The 26190-nt window shown below is 45.2% G+C and overlaps 1 protein-coding gene across 1 annotated transcript; it reads left to right on the top strand.

Annotated features, from left to right (window-relative positions):
• The first annotated feature begins 6164 nt into the window (after nucleotides 1–6164).
• NUAK2 (NUAK family kinase 2) lies at nucleotides 6165–25778 on the top strand. The gene is made up of 7 exons (XM_028734317.2): nucleotides 6165–6482; nucleotides 15075–15195; nucleotides 16588–16739; nucleotides 19222–19287; nucleotides 21408–21527; nucleotides 22034–22166; nucleotides 22584–25778. Exons 1-7 carry the CDS (start codon nucleotides 6273–6275, stop codon nucleotides 23738–23740), a joined length of 1959 nt encoding a protein of 652 aa, XP_028590150.2. The 5' UTR covers nucleotides 6165–6272; the 3' UTR covers nucleotides 23741–25778.
• Nucleotides 25779–26190: the final 412 nt, after the last annotated feature.

Below are 26190 nucleotides of genomic sequence, written 5' to 3'. Positions count from 1 at the left end.
CCATAAAAATCGATAGGCACAAATTAAACCCCAGCAAGCAATCGATTTAGCACAAAAACAAAAGTCAGCCTCACTGCAAAAGATAAAACTAGCCAGATTGTTATAATTCTGCAGATATTAAAATAGTACCGGCCATGTTAAATAATATTAAAAGATGTTTAGAGGCTTGGGGACCAAAAAAGTGTTTGCCTGGTACCAAGAAGACAGAAAAGTAGGTGCCAGGAAAGTCTTTATAGAAAATTCCGCAGATGGGGGGGTACTGCTGAAAAAGCTATCTCTCTCATCACCCCGAATGTCAGTTTCAGGGGGTTTGAAGAAGGGCCTTCATTAAAGACCCCAGGGCATGGAGTAAGTGCATACAGGAGCAAGAGGTTTTCCTTTAGGTCAGGGACCACCAATGTGGCACTCATAGGTGTACATGTGCCTAGAGTGACCTTTATTGGCGCCCAAAGGGCTCCTCTGTCTGGTGAAATTAGGCTAATGGAACTGGTTGCAGTGTTTGCTTGGCCACAGTGTGCTCTGCAGTGCCACAACAACTTCTTCAGCTTGCAAATTTGCCCACAGGCCCTAAAAGGTCAGCAAGTGCTTTAGGTGTGTGAGAAGCCTACCTGGAAAAGGAAGAAACATTTATCAATCCATCAGTCAATCAGTTTATAACCCATCCTTCACCATAAGGTTCCATCGACTGCCATCAACTGGACACATCTAAGTGTAATACTGGATTCCCACAGTAATCCCTGATAAGATGGTCTCCTCTGAGTGTATTAGTCTTCAGTCTTCCATGAACTCATTAGTCCTTCAGCGACCCCAGCTACATGGTTGATGGTCACTGGTTCATCCTGTGATGTCTGTATACACAGCAGCAGCAGCAGCAGCAGCAGCAAAAAATTCTGCCTCCACAAATTTGGCACATTAAGCAGCCATCATTTTGGATATTCCTGCCATGTACTCAGAGGGCAAGCCCGAACACCAGCTTCTTCCAATAAATGTCCCCTGTCCTCAATATTAGTTGTATCTGATTTACAAATAAATTATTTTTGCTTGGCAAACTGAAGTGGAAGCAGCAATGGCCTGGCTTCCTGGCTCTGCATCAGTTTAGTAACTCTAAAGCCTCCTTTGGAAACGTGGCCTCTCCGTGAATGAGGCTCTAGTATTTGTGGGTTCAGATAAGGATAGGGACATGGCATTCAGCTTTCTGAGTCGCTAGGCACAATTAGGTAGCTGGATAACTGCATGCCCTCATTTGGGTAAACAAGTAAGGCATGCACTGAGCTGTGAATGGCAGCATTGCAAGCACAAAAGGAGTAGTTGGGTTCTGCCATGTAATCTCGGATAAGACACGCTATTGACCTCTTCCTGTCTATATATGCCTATCTCAAAACTGTCCTGTTTGGTAATATCAGCAGAAAGAAAGAAAGAAAGAAAGAAAGAAAGAAAGAAAGAAAGAAAGAAAGAAAAAGAATGCAGTCGGTAAAGCACGAGACTCTTAATATCAGCGTCATGGGTTCAAGCCCAATGTTGGGCAAAAGATTGCTGCATTGCTGAAGATTGGACTAGATGACCTCCTTGGTCCTTTCCAGCTCTACAGTTCTATGAGAATATAGCTACTGTATTGTGTGTGTATGTGAATATTTGCAACTTGGATGATTAACAATGTAATCACTCTTCCCAGCCAATTTGGGTTATGCTCTGCACTGTGGAACTCAGCATCTAATCTGCAGCTTTGTTCCCTATGCCTTTTCAAGCAAGTGGCTCCTTGAGTTAGTTCTCTGTGTGTGTGTTTTTAAGCATTCAGTCCAGAGATGCTTCCATCCAGACTGTCACTATTTTCAAGTGGCATTCAATCACATACCAACACCAGATTTAGGGTGCAGAGCCAAGGGGGCACATGATGATGGTGGTGGTGGTGGTGGTGATATCTCTATTTATATGGGTACCTTTGGAGATGATCCACAAAAAAGCAACTATCAAAAAGAATTATTGTAAGAATAAGAAATATGGGGCGGGCACCAAATTTCGTCTTCACTCAGGGCACCATATTACCAAAGTCCACCTCTGCACATACCAGAGAAATCAGGTTGCCCCATTAAAGTTTATTTGTCAGTCTTGTGCAACAAACTCGCTTCCCGAAAATATCAGACTTTTTGCAATGTGGAAAATGACGAGAAAATTCACTGGAAAGTGTTGAATAACACTTGCTTGACACAGCGTTGTCTGACCTACCCACAAATGTAACAACATGAATGCTAAAAAATAGCTGTCGCGGCTTAACCTTTCTGTAAACAAATGAATAAGCCTGTCATCTGGAAGCAGCCTTAATGGGAGAGTCATTGACAAGGAATGCACAAAGACTTCAACAATTGTGGTCACTGATCTTTATCTCCAGATTCACTGGATTTGGGCTTTTATGTTGCTTCAAGTATTCTTAAGGTATTCAAGTGGGATTTTTTTTAATGAGCATTGCAAAGCATGCACATCATTTAACTTAAGATATGCTTGATCATCTTGTTACTTCTTAGATGTTCAGGATAGCAAGCTGCTACCTTTCTGCTTCCCTCCCATGAGCAAAGACTAGCTAGCTATAGATTAGGCATCCGATGTGTGCTGAGACTGGATTTCAGAGGCACAAGTTTTGGTTGCCAGCACGGAACCTCCTGGGCTCAAGTACAGTACACACACAAATTAACGTAGTTTGTTCAAACATAGGTCCTTGTAAGCAAAACTCAATAGCTGGCCTCAGGAGAGAAATAAATTGCCCTGTGATCTTCAGATGAAGGGCTGTATGGAAATTTAATTAATTAATATTTCTCGGTCTAACCTAGTTGACAGGGTTATCATGAGAATAAAATGAGATATATAGGGACGCGGGTGGTGATGTGGATAAAACCTCAGTGCCTAGGACTTGCTGATCGTAAGGTTGGCGGTTCGAATCCCCACGGCGGGGTGAGCTCCTGTCGTTCGGTCCCAGCTCCTGCCCACCTAGCAGTTCGAAAGCACCCCTAAGTGCAAGTAGATAAATAGGTACTGCTTTATAGCGGGAAGGTAAACGGTGTTTCCGTGTGCGCCGCTGGTGCTGGCTCGCCAGCTGCAGCTTCGTCACGCTGGCCACGTGACCCGGAAGTGTCTTCGGACGGCGCCGGCTCACGGCCTCTAGAGTGAGATGAGCGCACAACCCTAGAGTCGGACATGACTGGCCCGTACGGGCAGGGGTACCGTTACCTTTACCTTTTTAAAATGAGATATGGTTATGGTAAGGCTCTCTTTCCGCTTTGGAGGCCCTGAGAGAGGGCAGAAAATAAAACAATATGGAAGATGTAGTTTCTTCTGTTGCAGAAAAGATACATGCACCACGTGTCTTCAAATATCTGTTGATTTCTTGGTGCTGGGTGGATTGCTTCAACATAATGGAGTTATGTAGGAGTAACCTGCCAACAAGATATTGGAGAGTCTCAACATTTTTTTAAAATAAAAATGAGGCTCCTTTTCTCTCTTTCTCATAAGAATTTCTAGATAACTAAACATTTGCAAGTCTTAGTGGGCTCCAAATATTATATGCAAGTAGTTGTTGTTGATGATGATGATATTGTTGCCTGCTTTTACAAAACATTTGTCATGTAAGAATTGCAATGATGCCAACTCAATACTGAATTTATTATTATTATTATTATTATTATTATTATTATTATTATTATTATTATTATTCCTGTAATGCTACTAGTGACGTTATTCAAACCACACTAGACACTGAATTGATTGAATTAATCTTATATTCAGCTGTGATCTGCCTTGATGGTATTAGTGTGTTTCCCTGGTATGTGTCATTGCTGCCCAAGCGCTTTGAAGTTCTGGGAAAATCCAGGTCTGTATGAGTAACTCTGTAGTTATCTTTTTCTTCAATCAATGTGATGACCTCACATGCCAAAGTCAGGCTGAAGCTTTTGTTTTGACTGCTCTTGGAACTTTCCTCTCTAAGATCTGAAACCACAATGTGGCAGTCATTCCAACTATTATTAAGTTCCATAAAAAGTGGAGGGGGCTATTTCAACCTATATGGGGGTTGTTTTTTTCAGATGCAGAAACAACTCTGTAAGAGTTTTTACTATTTAGATTTTCTAAAAATGTACCCAATGCCCAGTAGCTTCTGAGTGTATATTCAGAGGGGGTTTTGTTTTTTAAGGCATAAAAGGTAAAGGTACCCCTGCCCATACAGGCCAGTCTTGACAGACTCTAGGGTTGTGCACTCATCTCACTCAAGAGGCCGAGGGCCAGCGCTGTCCGGAGACACTTCCGGGTCACGTGGCCAGTGTGACAAGCTGCATCTGGCGAGCCAGCGCAGCACACGGAAACGCCGTTTACCTTCCCGCCAGTAAGCGGTTCCTATTTATCTACTTGCACCCAGGGGTGCTTTCGAACTGCAAGGTTGGCAGGTGCTGGGTCCGAGCAACGGGAGTGCACCCCGCCGCGGGGATTCGAACCGCCGACCTTTCGATTGGCAAGCCCTAGGCGCTGAGGCTTTTACCCACAGCACCACCCGCGTCCCTTTTAAGGCATAGATTTTCTAATACAAATAAGAAAATAAGAAAATACAGCAAGGGGAGTGCTACAAAGAATCACAACAAGACCTGCAGCAACCTTTCTACATCCCAGCAAATACTTTTTTTTAAATTAACCCCCCCCCCAGTTGAGTCAAAATAGAGGTTGTGTATTAATTTTGCATAATGTGTATAGCCCAGCAGGTTTTTATTGAACCACAGTAAAACAATCCACTGCTAAAGGACAATTCAAATATTAAGGCTACATCCTATGCACACTTATCTTCAGGTAAGCCCGGACTTACTTCTGAGTAGTAGGTATGCATAGGATTGGCTGTATATATAAATTGCAGAATAAAACAGGAAGTTTCGCATTAATTTTGCTTTAGGGTTTTTGTAGCAACAAATATATTCACCATTTGCTTTCGTATCATTTCCTTAGCATATGTCTTCTGGTTGTTGTTCTAAATACACTGGAAGTCTTAGAGGAGTGTTGGGGAACCTTTGGCCCTCCAAATGTTGTTGGACTCCGGTTCCCATCTGCCCCCGCCAGTATGACTAATGGTGAGGAATGATAGGACATATAGTCCCAAATCATTCTGAGGGCTACAAGTTTTAAACATTGTTTCCTTGGAAATAACTAGTTGGGAATAGTGTCCTAGTGAGGAAGGGGGCTTTCAAACAACCTGTTTATTGAGCATTCATTCTGATATGTTTGCAGGGCGGTTAGATGATGTGGCATCAAAGGAAGTGTTATCGCACTTCCCAGTGTCTTCTCCCTCACTTTCCTTATCACAGAAAGTTGCTATTGATCTCGTTTGTTTCTCAAGAACTCCCAATCACCTATAATTACACAACCTGAATTTGCAAGTATGCGATTGAATCCCACTTGAAAACAGGGACAGTCTGGGACAGTGACCTTAACACTTTTTTTGTGTAAGCAAATCGGGATGAAAAGAAGTCTGCAAGGGACCGATGTATGAGATTCACTGTTGATGGGGAAATAAGTATATATGTCCTACCTCACAGGGCTGGTGTGAGGATGATGGGAGACGCAACATCTATGCTATTTGATAAAAAGGCAACAAATAAAACGCATCTTTTTTCTGAAGTGGTCCCGAGGTGCTAAAACGAGGATGTTTGTGGAGTGCTGAGAGTCTAGTAATGATTTTGTAGGATGCAGTTATTTTCAAGATTCCCGCCTCTAGCTTGCTGCTGGAAACTCGCTTTCAAACAGCTATGCTAAGGCTGGCTTTTCAGAGACCCAACCCCCGCCGTGTGGCTCAGTTTCTGCAATTTTAACTTGTCTCCATAGAACCGATCGCGTCTTCTTGGCTTTCTTTGTCTTGGGAGACAAAGCCCGACCACAAGATGCGTATCCTTCCTCGGGAGTCAGCCCCAACTATGGTCCATATAGCTCTGCTCCCACGCAGATGCGCCTGGCCAAGCATCCTTGAGATTTCTCTGACAACACAAGGCTTCTTGTCCCCCCCGCCCTGCTCCCCCCCCCCGCTTTCTCTCCCCCACCGCCATGGACACCTTGCGAAATAGGTTGGCCACGTGGGCCGCCGCAGCCAATGGCTGCGAGGGGGCGTTCCGGCAGCGGGCAGGTTTGTAGCATTTATTGGCTCGGCGCTGGCCGGCCGGCTCCAGCGGCGCTTGCAGTCTGCCGATCGCTCTCTCTCCGTCTGCCTCGCTCTCTCCGCCCGCTTTCGCTTGTCACCTGCGCCGGAGGGGGCGATGGATCGCGCCTGGCCCTCCGATCCCCCGGCGGCCTCCGCCGCGCTAAGGGACGGGCTCCTGCCGTCGCCCAAGCCCCCGGCGAAGAAACAGGCGGTGAAGCGCCACTACCACAAGCACAACCTCCGGCATCGCTACGAGTTCCTGGAGACCCTGGGCAAAGGCACCTACGGCAAGGTGAAGAAGGCGCGGGAGAGATCCGGCAAGCTGGTAAGGAGAGAGAGAGAGGGAAGCGTGTGCGTGTGCGTGTGTGCGGACCCGCTTTGCGTCAGTATTCCGGGACCCTTAATGCTAAGGTGCCTATTGCGCTGCGTGCCCATTTCCGCCAAAGCTTCTCGGCCATCATCGGCCAGTTCTTGGTTCTTGGGGTTCCAGGCAGGATTCTGACCCTGTGCCAACTCGTAGGGGCGGAGGTCCCAGCAGCCCCCCCATAAAATATTTGAAGGGGCCAGGCACCCCCAAAGTTGATTGGCACTGACATTCAAATAGGGTGCGCGCGCCACATCTTGTGATCGATTATGTGTGGTGGGGCTTATCTGCCCCCCGCCAAATGTTTTATTCAGGTTGGCACCCCGGGTTGGGGCTGCTGCAAACCCGAACGCGCTTACTCGGAAGTCAGGCCCCTTGAACGCCTTGCTTATTCCTAATCCTGCATAGGATCGCGCTGTTGATCGCTCCCCTCCTTTGCAAGGTGTCCGGACAGGGTTGCCCCGAACAAGTTTCTTTGCTTGCCTGGATAGAATCCTCCCTCACCCCCCGCGGTGCCGCAGTTTGTTTTTTCTTCCCCGAAGGATTCCCCGGGAAAATCTCCCTTGAATCTTCCCGCTGTTTGTGCCACCATTAGCACTGCTGTTCCTTTTCAGTTTAGCAGCGAGGTGGCTGGCAGCGGCAGGACGCCCTCGGCCAAATTCCCCTGCCGCAAAGCCCTTTCTCCCTCTGGCTGCCTCTGCAGCAAGCGCGGCGTTCTCGTCCTCCTGGTTTTAAGCCGTGCAAGCCGGCAACTGGAACCCCCTTTGCATTTCTGAATGGCGAGATGCCTGGCAGCGGCTCTATGGTCTTTGCGCATCTGATGCCATAAAGGTTGGCAGATTCTCCCTGGGAGATCACAGAAGTCTTCATCCTCCATAGCGCAGGGTTGCCTGCTGCAGACCGCAAAGGCTGCGGGGCGATTGGTGCTGCAGGAGAGCGCTTTCCAAGAGCGGGGAGGGGGGGACGAGGGGGCGCGTGAATCGCGATTGCACAGCCCTCAGGGTTTGCTGGTGCCCGGGGCAGCTTCGAGATCCTTGGGAAAAATGTGCGCATGCATGTGTGCATGCTCTCTCGCTCACCCACCTACCCCCAGCATAGAAATAGATTGCATAAATGAATGTCAGTTATCTTCTGCCAGAGTGCGTTTAAAAAAAATAATCTGCAATTCAGATGAGCCTTGTAACTAGCTTTGCAATCTGAGTCTATGCAGATTTACTCAAAAATAAATTTCACTGGTTTTTAATGGGACTTCCTCTAAGCTAATGGCGCATGGGTTGGCAGCCTTCACAAATTGTGAAGTTGCAGGGAAGGGAGGTGTGCAAAGAGAAAGAGGTTGATTGGGTGGTTCTATGAGACAGGGATCCCCCCCCCTTGTGGCAAAGGCCTCCTGGTTCCAAATTAGTGATGCAAACAGTGAAGGCAAAGCGAATTAATCCTAATCTGAGTTAATAAACTAAATTGGCAAGCTGTGGGACAGGCCTGTGCAAGTTAATGGTGGCCTTGCAAAACTTCACTTTCCTGGTGTGAATCATTCTGGCTGGTGAGGAACAGAGTGGTAGGATTAAGGGCAATTACATCCTACTGAGCCAGGGTGGTGAAAATTTCACCTCTTCTGCAAGACTGCCTTAAGTACCGTAGCTTTCTTTTGCAGTGACAATGGCAAGGCATTTATAGCAGCAGCTTCCTTGCAAGGCTGAGCTTTGGTGGTAGCCAAAATGCCCTTGTAAAATGGGAGGGCAAGTGGTTTGGGGGCCCCTTTTGGCAATGACACTCTTTTCTTTCCCCTTAAAAGTAGAGGACAAAGCTAGCCAATCCTCTGCTGCTATATTTAGTTCTCCTCTCTCCTCTGCTGTTATTGATCTGACATGAATTGCCTGTCACTGCCACTGTTTGCCTTTGTGGCTGGCCTCATTTGAAATGGGGAAAGTCGACTTTCATTGGATGGAGTTTTCAGGCAGGCAGGGAGGGAGGGAATCTCTGCAGAATCTACGAAGGGACCCAAAGCTCTCAGGGTCGGTCTCTCCCAATTTGACCTTGCTGTGCTGGTGTAAATTAGTATTTCATGGGGAAGATACATCAGTGTCTGTGTGAACACAATTAAAATTAGCCCAAAGGCTGTTAGGGACTGTGTTCTAATAGCAGCACTTCCAGGTTCTGAACACGGGCACCTAAGCAGCTAGCCTGTTAGAAAACTACTGCACAATGACAGTGGTCTCTCTACAAAACCCCTGTAGGAGAAGGCGTGTCTATGCAGGCCTTGGCAAAGCCCTGGATTTTGGGAATAAATTAATCTGGTAGCATGATCATCTTGGCCCATTAGTGAGCAGTGTTGATGTGGGTGGTGAATAAACAGCTCCCAGTCATGCTGACTGAAGTGGCAGTTTTGTTTCCTTGTGAAAGAGGAATTTGCATGTTGGCTTTTGGGTATTGTAGAAGGAAAGAATAAACATTACTGCAGTAGTGGGATTGGCCTTTTTCTGCAGTGCTGAGTTGCTCAAACATGCAAACAAAAATTGCAGGTAATCTGGCGCAACCCGATGCCTCTTTTGTTTCGCATCATATCCAGCCTAATCTAATGAATTGTGCCTATCCCACCCCCACTCCTTTTGAAGGTTCTTTGCAAACTGCAAACTACAGATGAATCATGGAACTGTAGTGTTGAACCACGAGGGTCATCTAGTCCTAGTCTAGTGCAGGAATCTTTTGCCCAATGTGGTGGGGAGATTGAGTCTCCTGCTGTACCAACTGAGCTATCTCTGCTACCCCCTTCTGGGGTTCTTTGCTTAACATCTAGCCTGATAATAACACTTTTGGGGGCCCCTACCAGGTGTTATCTGGCTCCTATTAATGCATTCAAACCTTGTTAAGCTTCACTGGGCTTATGGTTGCTGGGTCTAAAGATCGCCTTCCTCATATTGCCACCTTGGTTTCTTTAACTGACAAGTCTATTAAGTATTTTTCAAGTCCTTGATCAGTGGCTTTAACAAATTGCTTGATTGTAGCCCTTAGGCAACCAGGAATTCCATGCTGGCCAGTGAGCAAGCTGGTGGCGGATGGATGGATGGATGGAACTCTTGATAGAGCCCTCCTCTTGCCAGACCATTTGGGTGAGGGGTGCTCATTCCTATGCACATTTGTCTGGAAATGCACACTGATAGCCTCTTAGCAGACTGGTGACTTTTGTGACTTTATTTCCAAGGCTGAGTTAACCATGCAGCAAATGTGCATGGACATAGCAAAGGAAGATCTGCTATGAAAACCAATAACTGTTTAGTTGCGACTCTTGCATTGCATTGGACTAGATGACCCTTGGGATCCCTTGCAACTCTACAGTTCTATGATTGTATTTTTCTGTAAGTATGTCTGGCACTGTCTTCTGGGGCAATACCAGCATTGCTCTCCAGATGCTACTAATATCAAACGGTGAAGCTCCTCTCCTAATTTCAATGTAAAACCCCAATTTCATTCTGTTTATTCCAATTTCCATATGAATGAAAATTGAGATGTATGTGATAACCAGTGCCTCTGTGTAGAAGACACAAGAGTCACCATATCTCCGGGAGTCATCTTGATCACCTGCTTTTGCTGACATCTAGGCCTGCTTAGGCTTCAAATGCATCCAAGCAAATCTTGCTCTGTGATGTTGTGGATCAAAGGAAGTAAATCCTGAGTCAGCTGTAGAGGAGTGCACATTTTAAATGAACTGATATTGTGTCAGACGTACTGTGACTGAAGAAACCAATGAACTTTTAATGCAGGCACCTTTCTATGTACGTAAGTACCCCACCGGGTACTTAATATATTTATTTGCAAACAAAGCTCATATCGGGCCTTATGAAATTACTGGTTTATTTGCTTACACAGAGATTATGAGCAGCCTTCTTTTCTATCTGGAGCTTCATGTGAAACTGCAGACCAGATGAAAGTGACGAGCTGAATTGGTTTCTACACCTGTTTGCCATTCTGCGTCTGCCTAAATGCTGGAGAGTAGCTTTTAGCTTTTGGCTTTCCGCCAAATCAAACAGGAAGCCTGCTGTTTCTATAGACTTTGCTAGCAAAATGTGATACATGGACTCCTAGTCCTGTGCTGTGCAGACAAAGGGGGAGGGTGGTGTGCCTAAAAATGGAAAGTCTCTCTCTCTCCCCACCCCACACCCCCAATATCTTGGGAATATTGTGGGGTAGCTGTTAGTCTACCGGTCTGTGGCGGCAAAAACAGAGAGCTTGTGGCACTTTTGACATTCACTCTCTGCCAGTAGGATATAATTCATTGCTTTCTGGGACTAGGGCAGTGAGCAGAATCTGGAACTGGTTTTGGAACCACCTGACAGACTTTCATTACCTGTCGGGAGATCTCTTCCTCTCCAAAACCATAATTAAAACCGGATTTGAAATGGGCTTTAAAGCCAAATTATAACAATCAAGCAGAACTGACTGGGGATATACGTGGTCTGCCTACAATCATAGTGCACTATATACAGTGGTTAAGCCTCACAAAAGATGTGCCTAGTCTAACTGGTCTCTGAAAGGGTGTGAGGCTAGTAGTCTAATGGAGACTTTCTCAAAGTCTCTTGTGGGCCATAGACACTTTCCGAGTGCATTATGAACAGGGGCAGGGGAATTTCTTATGGGTCTAGAATCATGCTCTGATCTAAATTGCTGCCATCTAATAAGAGCCCTGGGACGCGGGTGGTGCTGTGGGTAAAAGCCTCAGCGCCTAGGGCTTGCCGATCGAAAGGTCGGCCGTTCGAATCCCCACGGCGGGGTGCGCTCCCGCTGCTCGGTCCCAGCGCCTGCCAACCTAGCAGTTCGAAAGCACCCCAAGGTGCAAGTAGATAAATAGGGACCGCTTACTAGCGGGAAGGTAAACGGCGTTCCGTGTGCTGCGCTGGCTCGCCAGATGCAGCTTTGTCACGCTGGCCACGTGACCCGGAAGTGTCTCCAGACAGCGCTGGCCCCTGGCCTCTTAAGTGAGATGGGCGCACAACCCCAGAGTCTGTCAAGACTGGCCCGTACGGGCAGGGGTACCTTTACCTTTACCTTTAATAAGAGCCCTGCTCAGGTCCTCCCCCCCCCCCCGTCAAATGTCATCCTCAGTGAAGAAGAAAAATCAGTGAGATGGATAAAAAGTTACTAATTTTTGCATCCCTTCAATTTGTACACTTTATTGTCAGTTATGTGTGTGAGTTTCTACAGAAATGATACATTTCTAACACAGGACCAGGCTAAAGGCCATGGGCCACAGAAAGCACAGATCCGGTTACTCTTTTTTAAGCAAAATTAGGAGCTTTCACACAATTGCAGTTTCTAATGTGTCCCTTCAGGGATCTCTAGGATGAAAAGTTTCAGAAAATCAATAATGCAAGCCTGGATTATTGTTGATACTAATTTGGGATCGGATTACCAACGTTCATACATTGCACATTGAGTGTGTTAGTTGCAGCTTTAATCACTTCAGAAACCAGCTAAAATTAATTTGCTAATCCAGTCACTGCGGGGTCACTGAGGAAAATGTAGCACCTCCTCACACTTGAGTCTCTGTGGAAGGGCAGCCAGGCAGGCACACAAAGGCCTGCATGTGCTAACACATGTGAGCACACTTTGATTTGTGTGGCTGTCGCCCTTTATTCATTTATAGTACTTTTATATCACTTTTTGCCATACAGTAGTCCCAAAGTGGAGCTATTAAAAGGCTGACTCTTCTCTTCCCAAGTGAGTTCAGTCTGGCCTCCAAGCTGTGGTCCTTTAATTGTCAGGCAGCACTCTTAATTTCTGGGAAGGCAAGGCAGGTGGCTCTTGGGTAGCTGTGCCCAAATCCTTAGGGCAGTTCAGACCAGACTAGATGCCAGGCATTCTGGGCACATGCCTCTGGGTCAGTGAATAATGGAGCAATGGGGATTCTCAATAGTGGGGGTTCCTGAGGGGAGGGGGTGGAATGGATGAGTACCTTTGTAAAATTAGTAGGCTGCATCTTTGTCTGTTTACCAAAAAAGGGCTTTGCATTGTCCAACAGTTGTGCACATTCCAGAAGGGAGACCAGGTGATAAGGCACTGAGGCAGAAAGGGTTAAAGATTAACCCCCTGAACCAAGGCCCCTTAGGGAAAGTGACTTGAGCTCAAACACACCATCTGTATTGCTTCCAACATTATTTACACCTTCTATTTATTTGGTTCCCCCATTCAACCTTGCTGGTTGGGAGGCAATGCATTTAGCAGATAAGTCTTAACTGGATGTGGGTGTGATGCTCCCTACTTGTAACTGTAATGCCAAGTGTAGGTTGGATGTTGGCTTATGTGACAACTCTGGATTAAGTAATTCCTATTGCAAGAAAACTGTAGGCTGCCCCCTGCCCCCAGGCACCTCTCCCTATATTATTCATTTTCTTTTATGTCATTGATTGATCTATACATCTCTCTTGCACAGAAGAACCTGCTTTGAACTTCCCTGATCATTTTTGCAAGAAATGATTCATGATGTGCCTGCTTGAGCTCACATAATTGGTTTATCTTTTGGGGATACAATTCCTTAACTTCAAAAAGCTGCAACAAACTCATAAGTGGGAAGGTGGTGATGAAATAGGTATTGCTAAACAACACACTGCTGTGGCAATATTGCCCAGTGACCCTAGATATGGAGAGCAGCCAGCATTGGTGGGTAAATATTGGGTTAACAAATTCTGGGACTTGCATGCACCACATACATTTCTCTGAAAATATTCTTGTTAGGATAGTTTTTGTGATTATTACACTGTGATTGAGGGCAACTTTTATTTTTCTAAAAGTGCAGTGGGAAAGGCCACCATCTTGGATTCTTGTTTGGCTCACTTTGAAGCTAATTTGAAAACAAACCATTTAAAATTGTATATGACTGCTAAAATCATGGGATTTTTTTGGAAAAGGAAGTGCAGATGAATCTGATTTCTTGGATCCCAAGCTAACTCTCTAACTAGCAACTGGACCATCTCTTGATTCTGTTGCCCTTACTCAGGCCTCCAGGGCCAGACCTCTTTGCTGCCGAGGCAAACAGGGGATAGCTTGGTACCCCATTTACTTACGGTAAATCAGGGGTAGGCAACCTAAGGCCCGTGGGCCGGATCCTGCCCAAACGCCTTCTCAATCCGGCCCATGGACGGTCCGGGAATCAGCGTGTTTTTACATGAGTAGAATGTGTCTTTTTATTTAAAATGCATCCCTGGGTTATTTGTGGGGCATAGAAATTTGTTCATATTTTTCTTCAAAATATAGTCCGGCCCACCACATGGTCTGAGGGACGGCCCAGGGCTGAAAAAGGTTGCTGACCCCTGACTTAAATGCACAGTGCCGCCCTCTATCTGTTAGTGGTAATAGTGAATTGTGCGTTGATGGTGGTTGCATGGGAGAGAGCTCTAACACTTCACTGCTTTTGGGATGCAAGGCCAGGCCTCCCTTTCCTTGTTGTTGCTGGGAGGCTTAGTATTATGTGTCCTCCAGGATCCTTTTACAGGATTAATGCTGTTCCGCATTCTTGTCTGATAGAAGAAACGAGGTTGTGCTGGATTCCCTTGTAAATTCAACCCAAGGAGTCCATTGTCTTCACAATCCCTTTGAAAGAGGATTAGCTGCATCTATTCTCTGGTCCTCTCACTTTCCCTCTCTCCTCCCCTTCATTTCCTTGTGGAGGAATTTTCATAATAAAGAAATCTGAGCAAACTTTGGAAGGTTTCCTCCTGCCGGTTCAAATTTCCACCATTTTGGATTGCTGGTTGTATTGCTGGGTGTATGTGTGTGTGTGTGAGTTCTGTGTTTACTAGTACTTCTTTTCCACAAAAGAGAACATTACCTGGAACTCATGGCTTCTCTTCCATTTCTTTCTTTATAAATTTGAGCGACTTATTCTCAGTCTAATATAACAGAACTGTTCCTAAGGGCATCAAGTAAAACTATTGATATTAAGTCATGTTCACTGGTCACATTCCATACAGTGATGTATCCTAACTGCAGAAGCTCTTTACCTAAGCCTGAAACATATGATGCCTATGTACAGCCCCTGCCTTAAAAAAGAACAAAGCAGGTGTATGTTCAAAAGAACATGATAAACTTCAGTGCAACTTTGATTTGAATAGAATAGGATTGTCTTAATCACTAGCCTTGAACCAAAGTGTTTCTAGAGTCAGTGTTCCCCAAGAGTGTCTCTTTAGTTAGCCAATCAGATTGCATGCTTCCCATCATGCATTTCTTCAGTTGTCAGTATAAACATGTGAGCTTCCAAATACTGAGCCAATTCTTAACTCCATATGGTACTTTAAAGCTTCAGATCCTTAGTAGCTGATGCTGTCATGCACATTTACTGGATTTTTATTATATTAGCAAGTAAGAATTTGTAACCCATCGTTTTGTTGTGTTGATGCCTCATGTCCACCAATATGGATCATTTTTAATAGATATCACTCCTGTGACACAGAGCTTGTAGCTGGTCTATTTCCAGTCATGAACACACTGGTATGTTGTATTTCCATCAGCAAGAAAGGAGATAACTTTTTGGGTAACCATTTTTTCAAACTCCCTGTTTTCCAGGTTGCCATCAAATCTATCCGGAAAGACAAAATAAAGGATGAGCAGGATCTTGTCCATATCCGGAGAGAGATTGAAATAATGTCGTCTCTCAATCACCCCCACATCATTGCTGTCCATGAAGGTAAGAACATTTAACACACTGCCCCTCTTCAGGTACAGGTACCACTGTATATCCATATAATATTGGTGCCAGCCTATTTTTCAGATGTCTGACTTTTCAGAAAGGGGTCAGACTGAACTCAAGAAGTTGTAGCTCCAACCAGATATACATGGAGAGACCCATATATAATTCAATCTGATGTAGTTAAAAATGATATGCATAGGGCATGATTTCAATTTACTATAGGTATCAAAAGTGTGCTAAAATGTTTCTGTAATTTTTAGGAGGCTATCTGCAAAACTAATTGGTGGGGGGGACGGACCACAAAGCTCTTTTCACTAAGCAGTGCTGGTTGCCGTTTCTTCTGTTTCCCGTTCTAATGTACAAGTAAATGCCATTTTTCGTCAACTCCACAATGTTGCAAGGGTTGAAACTCTCTGTGGCTTCTACCGGAGGCACAAATGGATGACTCAGTAGTAGCAGCAGCACACAGATCTAGAGGGTAAAAGTTCCCCTCCTACACCCTTTCGTACTTTCTTCCTTGTTTTTGTGTACAAAACAACTTGTAGTGGCAGCATGGTCTCTCTCTATTTTTTTTTTTTAAAGCAATAGCAGCCAGCTCCTATTATTTCCAGCTTTGAGAGTAAGGATTCCTGCAAAATTGTTCTTAGAACTCTGTGAAATGCCACGTAAGGTGTGTGTTCTAACCTGGAGCCTGGCTCCAGGTATTGCACATTTATTGTTGGCATATGGCAGATACGTGCAGTATTGTAAATACTGGTGACGGTGAGAGTTCTTAAGGCACCGTGTTGCTAAATATAGCAGAAGGGTTGGCATTTCACAAGGCTCTGTGTGTTTGTACAGCCTGTGCCATTTGGTCCATAGCTCTTACTTTAACCCCAAAATGACTTGAACGGTGTGTTAAATTGTGATAGGAAAAACCTGACCCTAAGCTACTAACTGGTAAAATGCATTAGACTTGAATGAAATGCGCCTGTTTGTTAAACAGGCAGGTGTTGTGCCATCTTAGAATTTATAGGAATGCACTATTTAAAATAATGCTGCATTTGCCTTGCATGAAGATGGCATAGGAAGCATCCAGCTGAGATGCTGGAATAGTGAACTGAAATGGTACCCTAGAGCACCAACTTCATGAGCCTGATTTGGAAGGGACACAAGTCAGGATAGGACAGGGACGGGGTTGTTGGACTAGAACACCCATCATCCCTAACCATTGATCACCTTGGCTGGAGTTGATGAGAACTGGGAATCCAACAATGTCAAGAGGAGCAGAAGTTCCCCACTCTTGGGATAGGAACTAAAGCCACAGACTTGCCATCAAGATTGTTTGGCGTAGACATCTTGGATTCTTTGTGATTCATCTTAATGCCGTCCCTGTTCTTGTTCATGTAGTATTTGAAAACAGCAGCAAGATCGTCATTGTGATGGAGTATGCCAGCAAAGGAGACCTCTACGACTACATCAGTGAGCGCCAGAGATTAACTGAGCAGGAAGCCAGACACTTCTTCAGGCAGGTGGTGTCTGCTATCTACTACTGTCACAAGGTGAGTCAAATAAAGTCTTGGTGCACCTTCTCGTGTCTGTGCTGTTTATCCAGCAGTTACTTAAGACACTTTGAAAGTCAAGAAGTGTAGGAGTCTTGAGACTCTGTTCAAATATCACCAGTTGCCTCCTTGTCTTCATTGATCTCCCCAATGGTGTGATCCACAAGTTCTGCTTACCATGTTACAGCAAAAAAAGAGGGCTCATTCTCTTGCTTCCTGCTTTCCCTGTATCTCTTGACTCATCCACAGTGCTGTTTGCCCTGCTGCTTTCGCTTGGGAAAATCCACAGTTTACCACTGAATCTGAGCAAACCAGATTGCTATTTGTTCCAATTTAGCACTAAAGCACAGGCTGTCTGTGGAAAAGCAGCAGGGCAAAGGCAGAACTGCTCTGACCTGTGCCTAGAAACCATGGGGCAAGCGGAAAACCACTCTGACCCATTCACAAGCCTGTGTGAATGTCTGAAACAAGTTTGTGGATCTGCATTGGTCTACAGGGAACATACAGTGCATAATATATTTGCATCACCATGCAGCAACATGCTTCAAGCATGGATCATACATGATGTTATGAATGAACTGTTATAGAACAATTACAGATATAAAGGTTAGTAATTATTGGCAGCCATAGGAATTTTGATGTTAACGAGGACATAAACATTGGAGGGCTACCTTCCTCCTTAAAGGGAAGAAGTGATAGGGGAGGGCTATTAGACCCTTGTCCTGCTGTACATAGTGGGCCAGTTTGAGCAACACTGCCCATTCCAAGGCATGGTGCCCCTGGGACAAGTCATCTGAATTAGTGTACACACATGGGCCCAAACTGCATGCTCAGTATCTACAAAGGTTTTTATGTGCACAGGCTGTGTAGTTTGGATGTGTTCTATGTGTAGTATTGGATTGGACAGGTACTGTGTATTGTGCAGAGGTGTTACGGTGTTGGGAGACAAGCAAAGCTGCATATTTCCTCAGGGTGTTTTGTATACTGCTAAGGCACTGTTTTCCTAACTAGGTTAGTCACAGTAGTATTGTCAATGTCAACCCTGCACTTGGGGGAACACCCATAGCTGTCACACTGGATTTAATACTAAAAATGTAAAACATTCTGGTTTGCATTTTCACTTTTACTTGAAGCGAAAGGGTCCCTGTGAAGCGACAAACTCAGTTGTGCTGATCTGTATGGGGAATGTGAACAAACCTCTTTCTACCTGCTGTGTCATCAGTTTTTTTATAGTTTTAAATCTTGACTGCTAAGGAAACAGATGCCGGTAGTATTGCATCACTGAATGTTTAGAGACAGAGCCCATGAAATTTCGTTGACTCTTGAAAGTCTGGATTTGGTTAATTTTATTTTTGCCACTTGCAAAGTGTATACCAAAAATGGTAAGCTCATTTGCTAAACTAGAAAACAGCTAATCTCATTTATTCTACCTTCAAAATGTATTCCTGTGATCTGCTGAAGTTTCTAGGCAGACAAAAAAACTTAAGGTGATAGATTGAGCTTGGATAAAGCAACTCGTAATATATACCCAGGCAATAAATGTCTAGAATTCTTGGCCTCCTTCTACTTTGCATGTTTTGTTTTTGTTGCAGAATGTGGGGAGGAATGTAGAGATGCAGGTTTTGGAACACTCTCTTTCTTTTGGGAAGGAATTTTGGGATTCTAGGAATGTTAAAGGCCAGAGGACAAAAATGGGCTTGCGTGGTACATAGGAAGGTGTGATCAGGGAACATACCGTAATTGCAATTTGTCATGGCATTACCTAAACTCCACATTGCAATAATATGGACTAGAAGCCTGACTTCTTTCTACTTTGCTCGTGAAATTGTTAAATATCAGGCAATGATAGCAACTGAATGTGCTGGGTCCATCACATGATTTCAGGTCCATGGCAGAAAGTGGTACCAAACATTGGTCAGACACTAGCAAACCTGATGTTCTTTCACCCGCCATCTTGTTTTGGAGATGGGGAAACAAGAATAGCAACATCAAACACTTTGTTAAAGATGCCCTTTGTAGACATTTAGAGCTTTTGTCATTGTTTTAGTGCAATTGGAGCTTTCATTTGTGGTGGTTCTACTTATTTTCATGGACTTGCAATTATGAAAACATGGCTCTCAGGTTTGTATGCAAGCACATGCTCTTATGGAAAGTTCTCTAGTTGTGTAGAAGAGCACTACGACAGTAGAATAAAGTGGAAGGTTCTCAATTTGAACCTAAGTGTTGGGCCGAACATTTGCTGGAATCCCTTGTTAGAACTTTCTCTCCTGTATTCCTAGTGGGTGTGTATATTGTGTCTCTCACTTTAGTTTCCTGTCTGGCTGCTTTGGGCTTTTTGCCCTTAAGAAAAACAACAACAGTCTGTTAAGCACACTGCTAGCATCTCTATAGATGGACAGAATTAGTAGAGGCAGCCTTCTAGCATGCTTTGGCTTCCACCAGAAAAAACAAACCTAAACTCTCCTTTTCCCTCTCTCAACAGAATGGAATTGTTCATAGAGACCTGAAGCTAGAAAACATCCTTCTGGACGCTAACGGCAACATCAAGGTAAGTGGAGCTATTCAAGTTGTCAGTAGCTTGCAACATGTGATGCTCAAATGTCTGTGAGGACATTATTTGCACCTTTAAAGTCAAGGTTGCTTTCAGATAATAGCAAAATATACAGAAAAGAGGACTTTAAAAGCGCAATAGAAAGCTAATGACAAAATTAATATCAATGCAAGAGAGAAAGGGGGTGGGAATCTAACAAACGTTGTGGCCAGTGAATATGCTTTACATTTGCATTGTGGAGTTGGAACCTGGAGTCTTAATGTTTGGGCAGCCACAATGCCCTTCATCCTTGACCAGGCTGGCAGGATGTGATGTGATTTGGAGTCCAACAACATCTGGAGGGCAGATGTTGGGCAAGGATGGTTCAGACCATGTTCTCTGTGGTTGTTCTCATTTCTAAACTGGCACCCACTACTTTTGGGTTGCAAAGGGGAAAGGTGAGCCTTGCTATTTCTTGAAACTGTGGAAAACGAGAAAATGCTGTCCTCCAAATCCTTGATATTTGTCGGGGACCAGGATCCTTTAACCAGCGAGACGAAGGAGCTATAAATATCCAGCAGTTACCAGAATACCAGGGCATATCTCCCATGATAAACATGCAGCTATTCCGTGTAATCCAAATAGTGACTCATGGCAACTTAGGGATAAGGGGAAAGTTTTTTGTGGCTTACAAGCAAGGAGGAAATGCCTGTTTCCAAGATGATTACACCACATATTTCAGTTGTCAGGCTTAAGAATAATCCAACAGAGTTTATTCTAGTTCTGTGCAAAAGGATAATACCTAGAGCTGTCCTACTATGGAATAATAAGAAAGTGAAATTCCCAGGCACCTTTTGAGCAACAGATAACCAAGTAGGAAACTTCTCTGATAATTGAAAGAAGCAATGTTGACTTTTCACACTCCGTGGAAGGATAAATCTTACACCAAGGGTAGCCAGTATGTGACCCTCCAGGTATCATAAAATCATAGTTTTGTAGAGTTGGAAGGGCCAACGAGCTCATCTTGTCCCAACCTTCTGCAATGCAGGAATCTTTTGCCCAGTGTGGGGCTTGAACCCATAAAAGTCTGAGCCTCTGCCAGCACAGCCATTGGTTAGGGATGACTGAGTTTGCAGTCCCCCAGCAGACAGTCCATAAGGGCAGCACCTTGGGCTGCACTTTTCTTTATGCAGAGAAAAGAAATCCATTGTAATAGCTTTAAAACTGCGATGGTCTTACTGGACCGCCAGGCATCTGCTATGATAATGGTACATCAACTAATTCCCATAGGCGCTTATGTAGCCAAACCCTTCTGTAGGGGAGCTATGAGGTCTGGGTTCACAGCGGTGATGGGGGATGCATGAAGATGACACTGCCTCAAGGCCCAGATTTGTGGTGTCAGCCCACTGAGCTTCCTGCCTTTCATAATGCAGCAAGAGGGACTGGTAGGAAAATGTGGTATCCCAGAACTGTTAAAATCCAGGGGGCTTCAACTCCTCATATATTGCAAGGATAAGGAAACAAGGCTCCCAAAGTTCTGCTTAATGGCATAAACCATGTACTCTTTCACCCAGAGAGTTTTTCCTCCTTAAAAAAAAAAAGAGCCAGTCAACTGTTAACATAATGGAGATTTTTGTGCAGTTAATAATAAACAAAGACCTCCCATGGTCTATGTTGCCTGAACAATAGGCCGTTCCGCAACTGTGAACCTGGAAACATGTTCTGTACCTTCTGGCTGATACGATTGGCTGTGGGGCTGGATAAACAAAGGTATTAAAAATGTGGTATCAGCAGATGCTTGCAGCTGTGGCACAAGCGCAAGACTGGTAGAGCCCAGCTGCTCAGTTCTTCAAGCCCTGGTACATTCCTGGTGAAGCACTTCTGCTTTTTAGTCTAGGAACTGAATGTGCTTTTAGGGCTTCCACCTTTTTCCTGGAAGGCTCCTGAACAAGTGCATGGCAGGCAGAAATTCAGCCGGTGCAGCTGTGATCCAATGCCCAGCCCTAGAAGCTCTGGGTTCAGATTTCAAATCTTAATTCAGGCCAGCAATATTTTTAATAGACACAATACAGGTTATGGTAGTGGTCTTCCACCAACAACAGTGCTAACCTGTGACCTTATTTCCCTCCCACCCCTAGATTGCAGACTTTGGCCTCTCCAATGTCTTCCAACAAGACAGGTTCCTCCAGACCTTCTGTGGGAGCCCCCTCTATGCATCCCCTGAGATCGTCAATGGAAGGCCTTACAAAGGACCTGAGGTAAGAGGGCTGCTTATAAAACAAAACTCCAGACCCAACCATTCTCTCAGGCCAGTCCCTCATGGGCTGGCAGTTATGTACCCTCTAGTCTGGGCTTCTCTCTTATCTTCTGCCTGCCTTCAGGGCACAGAGGCCTTAGGCAACCCCAGGGAAGGTGAGGGTACCCCTTCTTAGACCACTGGTGGTTCTGTCCATGTGCTCCCAGGCCTGAGGTTCCTTGTCTCATTTCCTTGGCAAATAAGATGATATTGTCTACATGGCACATAGTTCAAATTATGTGTCTTGATATGTCTTTGCCTAGCAATTAAAGCAGCCTGCTCCATCCAACATCTGAGCCCTTCGTGTGTTTGGAGCTATAACTTCTGTCAGCCCCAGCCAGCATGGTTGGGGATGAAGGGAGCTTTAATCCAGTGACACCCAGAAGGCTGAATTAAAGCAATAGCAATGAGCAACACAGTCCTTGTTCTTTTCACCTGCTGATGCTTCTGTCTCTTCTGTTTCTTCAGGTTGACAGCTGGTCCCTTGGAGTGCTCCTCTATATTTTGATTCATGGCGCAATGCCTTTTGATGGTCAAGACTACAAGACTCTGGTCAAGCAAATCTCAAGCGGTGACTATAGAGAGCCCACCAAGCTATCGGGTGAGTGGAAAGGGCAGTAGAAGTTCTGCATTCTGCCGTTTTGATAGTTTTATGAAAGTGTGGATTACACATCCTGTGCCTCTCTGTATGCAGTTAACACAAACAACATGAAGCACATAGCAGCCAGTGCATGCAACTGTCCCTGTTTATTAAATAAAATACATAGTCATGAACATAAGGAGAGCCTGCTGGATCAGGTTGATGACCCATCTTAGTCCAGCATCCTGCTCTCACGGTGCAGCCAGATGTCATGGCTTTTGAATATCTGTTAAACAGGCCAAGCCATTGGCTGACATGGAGGTGGAGAGGTCAGAGTCTTCACTTACTTGAAGCACACACAGAGATTCTGGGGAAAGGAGATTTAAAATGGAACATGGCCCTTACCTGTGTATCTGATGTGGTTTCTTTTTCCTTCAGAGGCCTGCGGCTTGATCCGGTGGATGCTGATGGTGAACCCAGAGCGCCGAGCCACCATCGAAGACATTGCCAGCCACTGGTGGGTGAACTGGGGCTACAAGGTGCCCATTGGGGAGCAGGAGTCCTTGCGTGAGAATGAATCTCCATTGGCCACGGTGGCAGAGTGGCTGCGCCGCTCCTCCAGGCCCCTCTTTGAGAACGGCTCCAAGGTCCGCTGCTTCTTCAAGCAGCACATCCCTGGCGTCACGCTGGAGAGGCAGCGCTCACTGAAGAAGTCTAAGAAGGAGAACGACGTCTCCCACGCTCTGCAGGAGACAGGACCCGTTCCCGAGAACCCATCCAAATCTATCCTCAAGAGACCCAAAGGCATCTTGAAGAAGAGGAATTCCTGCGAGAAGACCCAGGCTCCCCCTCCCCCTCTTCCTCTAATGATGGCGCCTCCCATGGACACGAGGAAGGAGGGCAATACTGGAGCTGCCCTTGACTTGACTTGCGTCTTGTCATCCAAGGCTTTGAACTGCAAGAACGAAGATGTTGCAGCCACCCCTACCGCACCCAAGAAGGGAATCCTGAAGAAGCCCCCCAAGAGAGAGTCTGGCTACTACTCCTCCCCAGAGCGCAGTGAATCAGTGGATGTCTTGGACTCTAGCATGGACCTCGATGCCAACGTCTTTTCTGGCGATGCCTCCTCTGCATCCTCACCTCAGAGCTCCAGTTATGACCATCACACCAGGAGGAAAGGCATCTTGAAGCATAATGGCAAGTACTCTTCCAGCAGCACAGAGTCAGACAGCGTGCCTGCCAAGGTCTTCTCCCCTTTTACAGAAGTCGCCTTGCCCAAGCTGCCCCTGACCTGCCGTAGTCGCCCATCCAGTGCGGTGAGCGAGGACAGTATCCTTTCCACAGAGTCCTTTGACCAGCTTGACTTGCCTGATCGGATGCTTGGGAGCGGAGGCATCCCGATGCGAGCATCCGTCTCTGCGGATGACCTCCTGCAGTTGGAGGAGGAGGGAGAGGCGGGAGGTCGGCGGCTCCGCCGCTGGACAGTGACTCGTTGCCAAAACCCTCTGGCAGATAGCTGCTTCTCCCTGGTGGACTGCGACAATGTCACCGAGGTCTACAAGCGGGCTGTGGCCATCAGCATGAAACTCAGCTGAGGGGGCCACGGGAAGACTTTGCGCTAATCAATGCACACATCCACAGCGATGTCTCGCAGTGGCTCTGGCTCGGAAGGAACGGAGTTGTCCAAACAATTTGCACTTCCTTTTGAGGTGGGACGAGAGAAATTTCCTCAGACTTTGTCTTCTCCTCCCCCGACAGGGTTAGAAGTGCAACCGGCTAGAAGTATTTATTTGTTGCATACGCTTTGGAATGTAAAGAGAAGGTTTTAACAATGGCTTGTAGTGGGTCAACAGGGTACAGGAGTGTGTTTGGAGGGAGAAGAAGGTATGTTGGTAGGAAGTTTGTGGATGTGGGATGGATCTGTAAGGGCAGTGTAGTGGGGCTGGAGTATTGGGGGAGAAACAGGGAGGCATCTGTTAAATGCAGGGCAATGGTTTAAAAAAATCAATCAATCTCTGCCTTCTCACAGTGAGTTGAAATCCTAAATGGTGGAGACCTGTAACACTCCCTTGAACGCTTTCATCTTCTCCAAACAGACCCTGATGATCATCCTTCTAATCTTAGTGACTGGGATGGTTATTTTATTTGCACTGTGCTTCTTTAATTGCACAAAGATCGTAACTGAGGTAGAAACTCCTCTGAAGGGGAACAATGATGTGGCAAGGCAATAGGAAAGGAATAGCTCTTGAGCTGCAAAAAAACTAGGTTTCTGGCCCCTTGGAGAGTATCTGCACTACAAACACAAAAAAGGGTGTCTTCTTATATCCTGGTATTCTCAGCCCTAAAAGTGGGGAGGGGGCAGGGGCTTGCTAATGTGATTCTGAGCATCCTCCATAAAATCAAGACTGTCTTTAGAAAAGCCTTGGTGGTTGAACTAAAAACATGCAACCGTGGTGTAAGTAGGATGTCAGCTGTTGAGAAATCACCACAGGAACAGCACACAGGACCTCAAAAAGATCCCTCACCTCCTTCCTGCTTTGGTTTATTTATTCATTTGAGCAGACTAGAATATTTTGATTCTTAATTATAGATTCTAAAAATAAAAATAAAATAATGCAAGATGGCTAAAGGTGTATCTCTATCCTTGGTGTACCTTTCCTCTCTGCACCTCCTGAGAGAGAGATTGCAATTTTGAGAAGGTCAGTTGGACAACACCTGTGACCATTACAGCAGTCATTGTGGATCTCAGGAGATTGGCCTGCCCTTATTTTTGGGGAAAGATCTTGACTGAAATGCGAATCAAATCAGAACTGGGCCCTGGGGCACATGACATCTGAATGCCAAATGGAAGCCTTTACTGGAATGGGAGCAAATAAGGAGACTGGTTTGAAAGAATAGGCACATCAGGCATTAGAGAAAGTGGGCATCTTGTCCATGATAAACACGTGTGCCTTTAAATACAAAAGTATGAACTGTGGCTTTGAGCATTAGATAAGTAAACTTACACAGTTTAATGGAAGAAAGCCTTCTGGTGTCCTTCACTTCTCAGTAGCCTCTTATACCCCCTAAAATTCCTCTCTAGAGGTCTGGGGGCCGCCTGAATAATGTGGGGTGAGGCTGTGGGCAGAGGACTGGAAACTTTCTTTTTATGAACTCCTTGGAAGTTAACTTATCTCAGCCTATGTGTGTTTGCCCGGATAGCTGTTACCTAATGAGGATTTTGCTGTTGCCGAGTATTTCAAAACACTGCTTTTCTGAGCAATGCAAGCTACTTGATGAAATGTTTTTGTTTCTTTTAATGGTTAAAGATGGTATTTTGTGTGTGTGTGTTTTGTTGTTTTTTTTTAAAAAGTAACTGGTGACTTTATAATATCTAGCAGGAAAGTGATCTGCAGAACATTTCTCTCTTGTAACCCTTTTGGATTCCAAATAACCTGTTGCACTATCTTGCCATGTCTTCTCTGGTTGACCTTCCAACTCTGTTTGCTTTGATTATTATTTTTGCCATCCAGAGAAGTTAATTAATACAAAAAAGCAAAATGAGACTTGAACTCTCTGGTCTATGCAGCTCTCCTTTTCGCAAGCTGATGGCAAACAATGGTTATGCAAAAAGAATAAAGGAAAAGGAACCAATTGTTGGATACGTCAGTTGTCGTCATTCCCACTTCACTGGTTGTCCTGCCAAACGGTTAAAAGTCTGCTCCCCACCCACTCTTGACAACTGGTCTTTTTCACATTCTCTGAAAACTGATCTCCTGAGATCTTCTGGTGCTAGTCACAGCAAAATACTCTCTAGGCAAGATCACAAACTCCTTTGGCCATCGATCAGGAAATACTGTGAGCCCCTGATTTCCATATGGGCAATTATGACCATTAGAAGGTAAAAGTGGGTTTTTCATACCTCATTGCAACCCCAATATATCTATTATAAAACATAGATTACTCATGACAGTTTTATCCCACTTCTTCCTTTGAGGGGCATGCTAGCACCCGATAATTCCTGTTGAGGCAGAGGAGAGCACTGTATTGCAAATGGTCAGATATT

The sequence above is a fragment of the Podarcis muralis genome, chromosome 5 (assembly GCF_964188315.1).
Source record: "Podarcis muralis chromosome 5, rPodMur119.hap1.1, whole genome shotgun sequence".
Taxonomy (NCBI): domain Eukaryota; kingdom Metazoa; phylum Chordata; class Lepidosauria; order Squamata; family Lacertidae; genus Podarcis; species Podarcis muralis.
This window is presented reverse-complemented; position numbering and strand designations above follow the sequence as displayed.

Coding starts and splice junctions, on each gene's coding strand:
- NUAK2 (XM_028734317.2), top strand. CDS start 6,273: ATGGATCGCGCCTGGCCCTCCGATCCCCCGGCGGCCTCCGCCGCGCTA. Junction 21,528..22,033: donor GGCCTTACAAAGGACCTGAG/GTAAGAGGGCTG, acceptor CTGTTTCTTCAG/GTTGACAGCTGGTCCCTTGG. Junction 22,167..22,583: donor AGAGCCCACCAAGCTATCGG/GTGAGTGGAAAG, acceptor TTTTTCCTTCAG/AGGCCTGCGGCTTGATCCGG.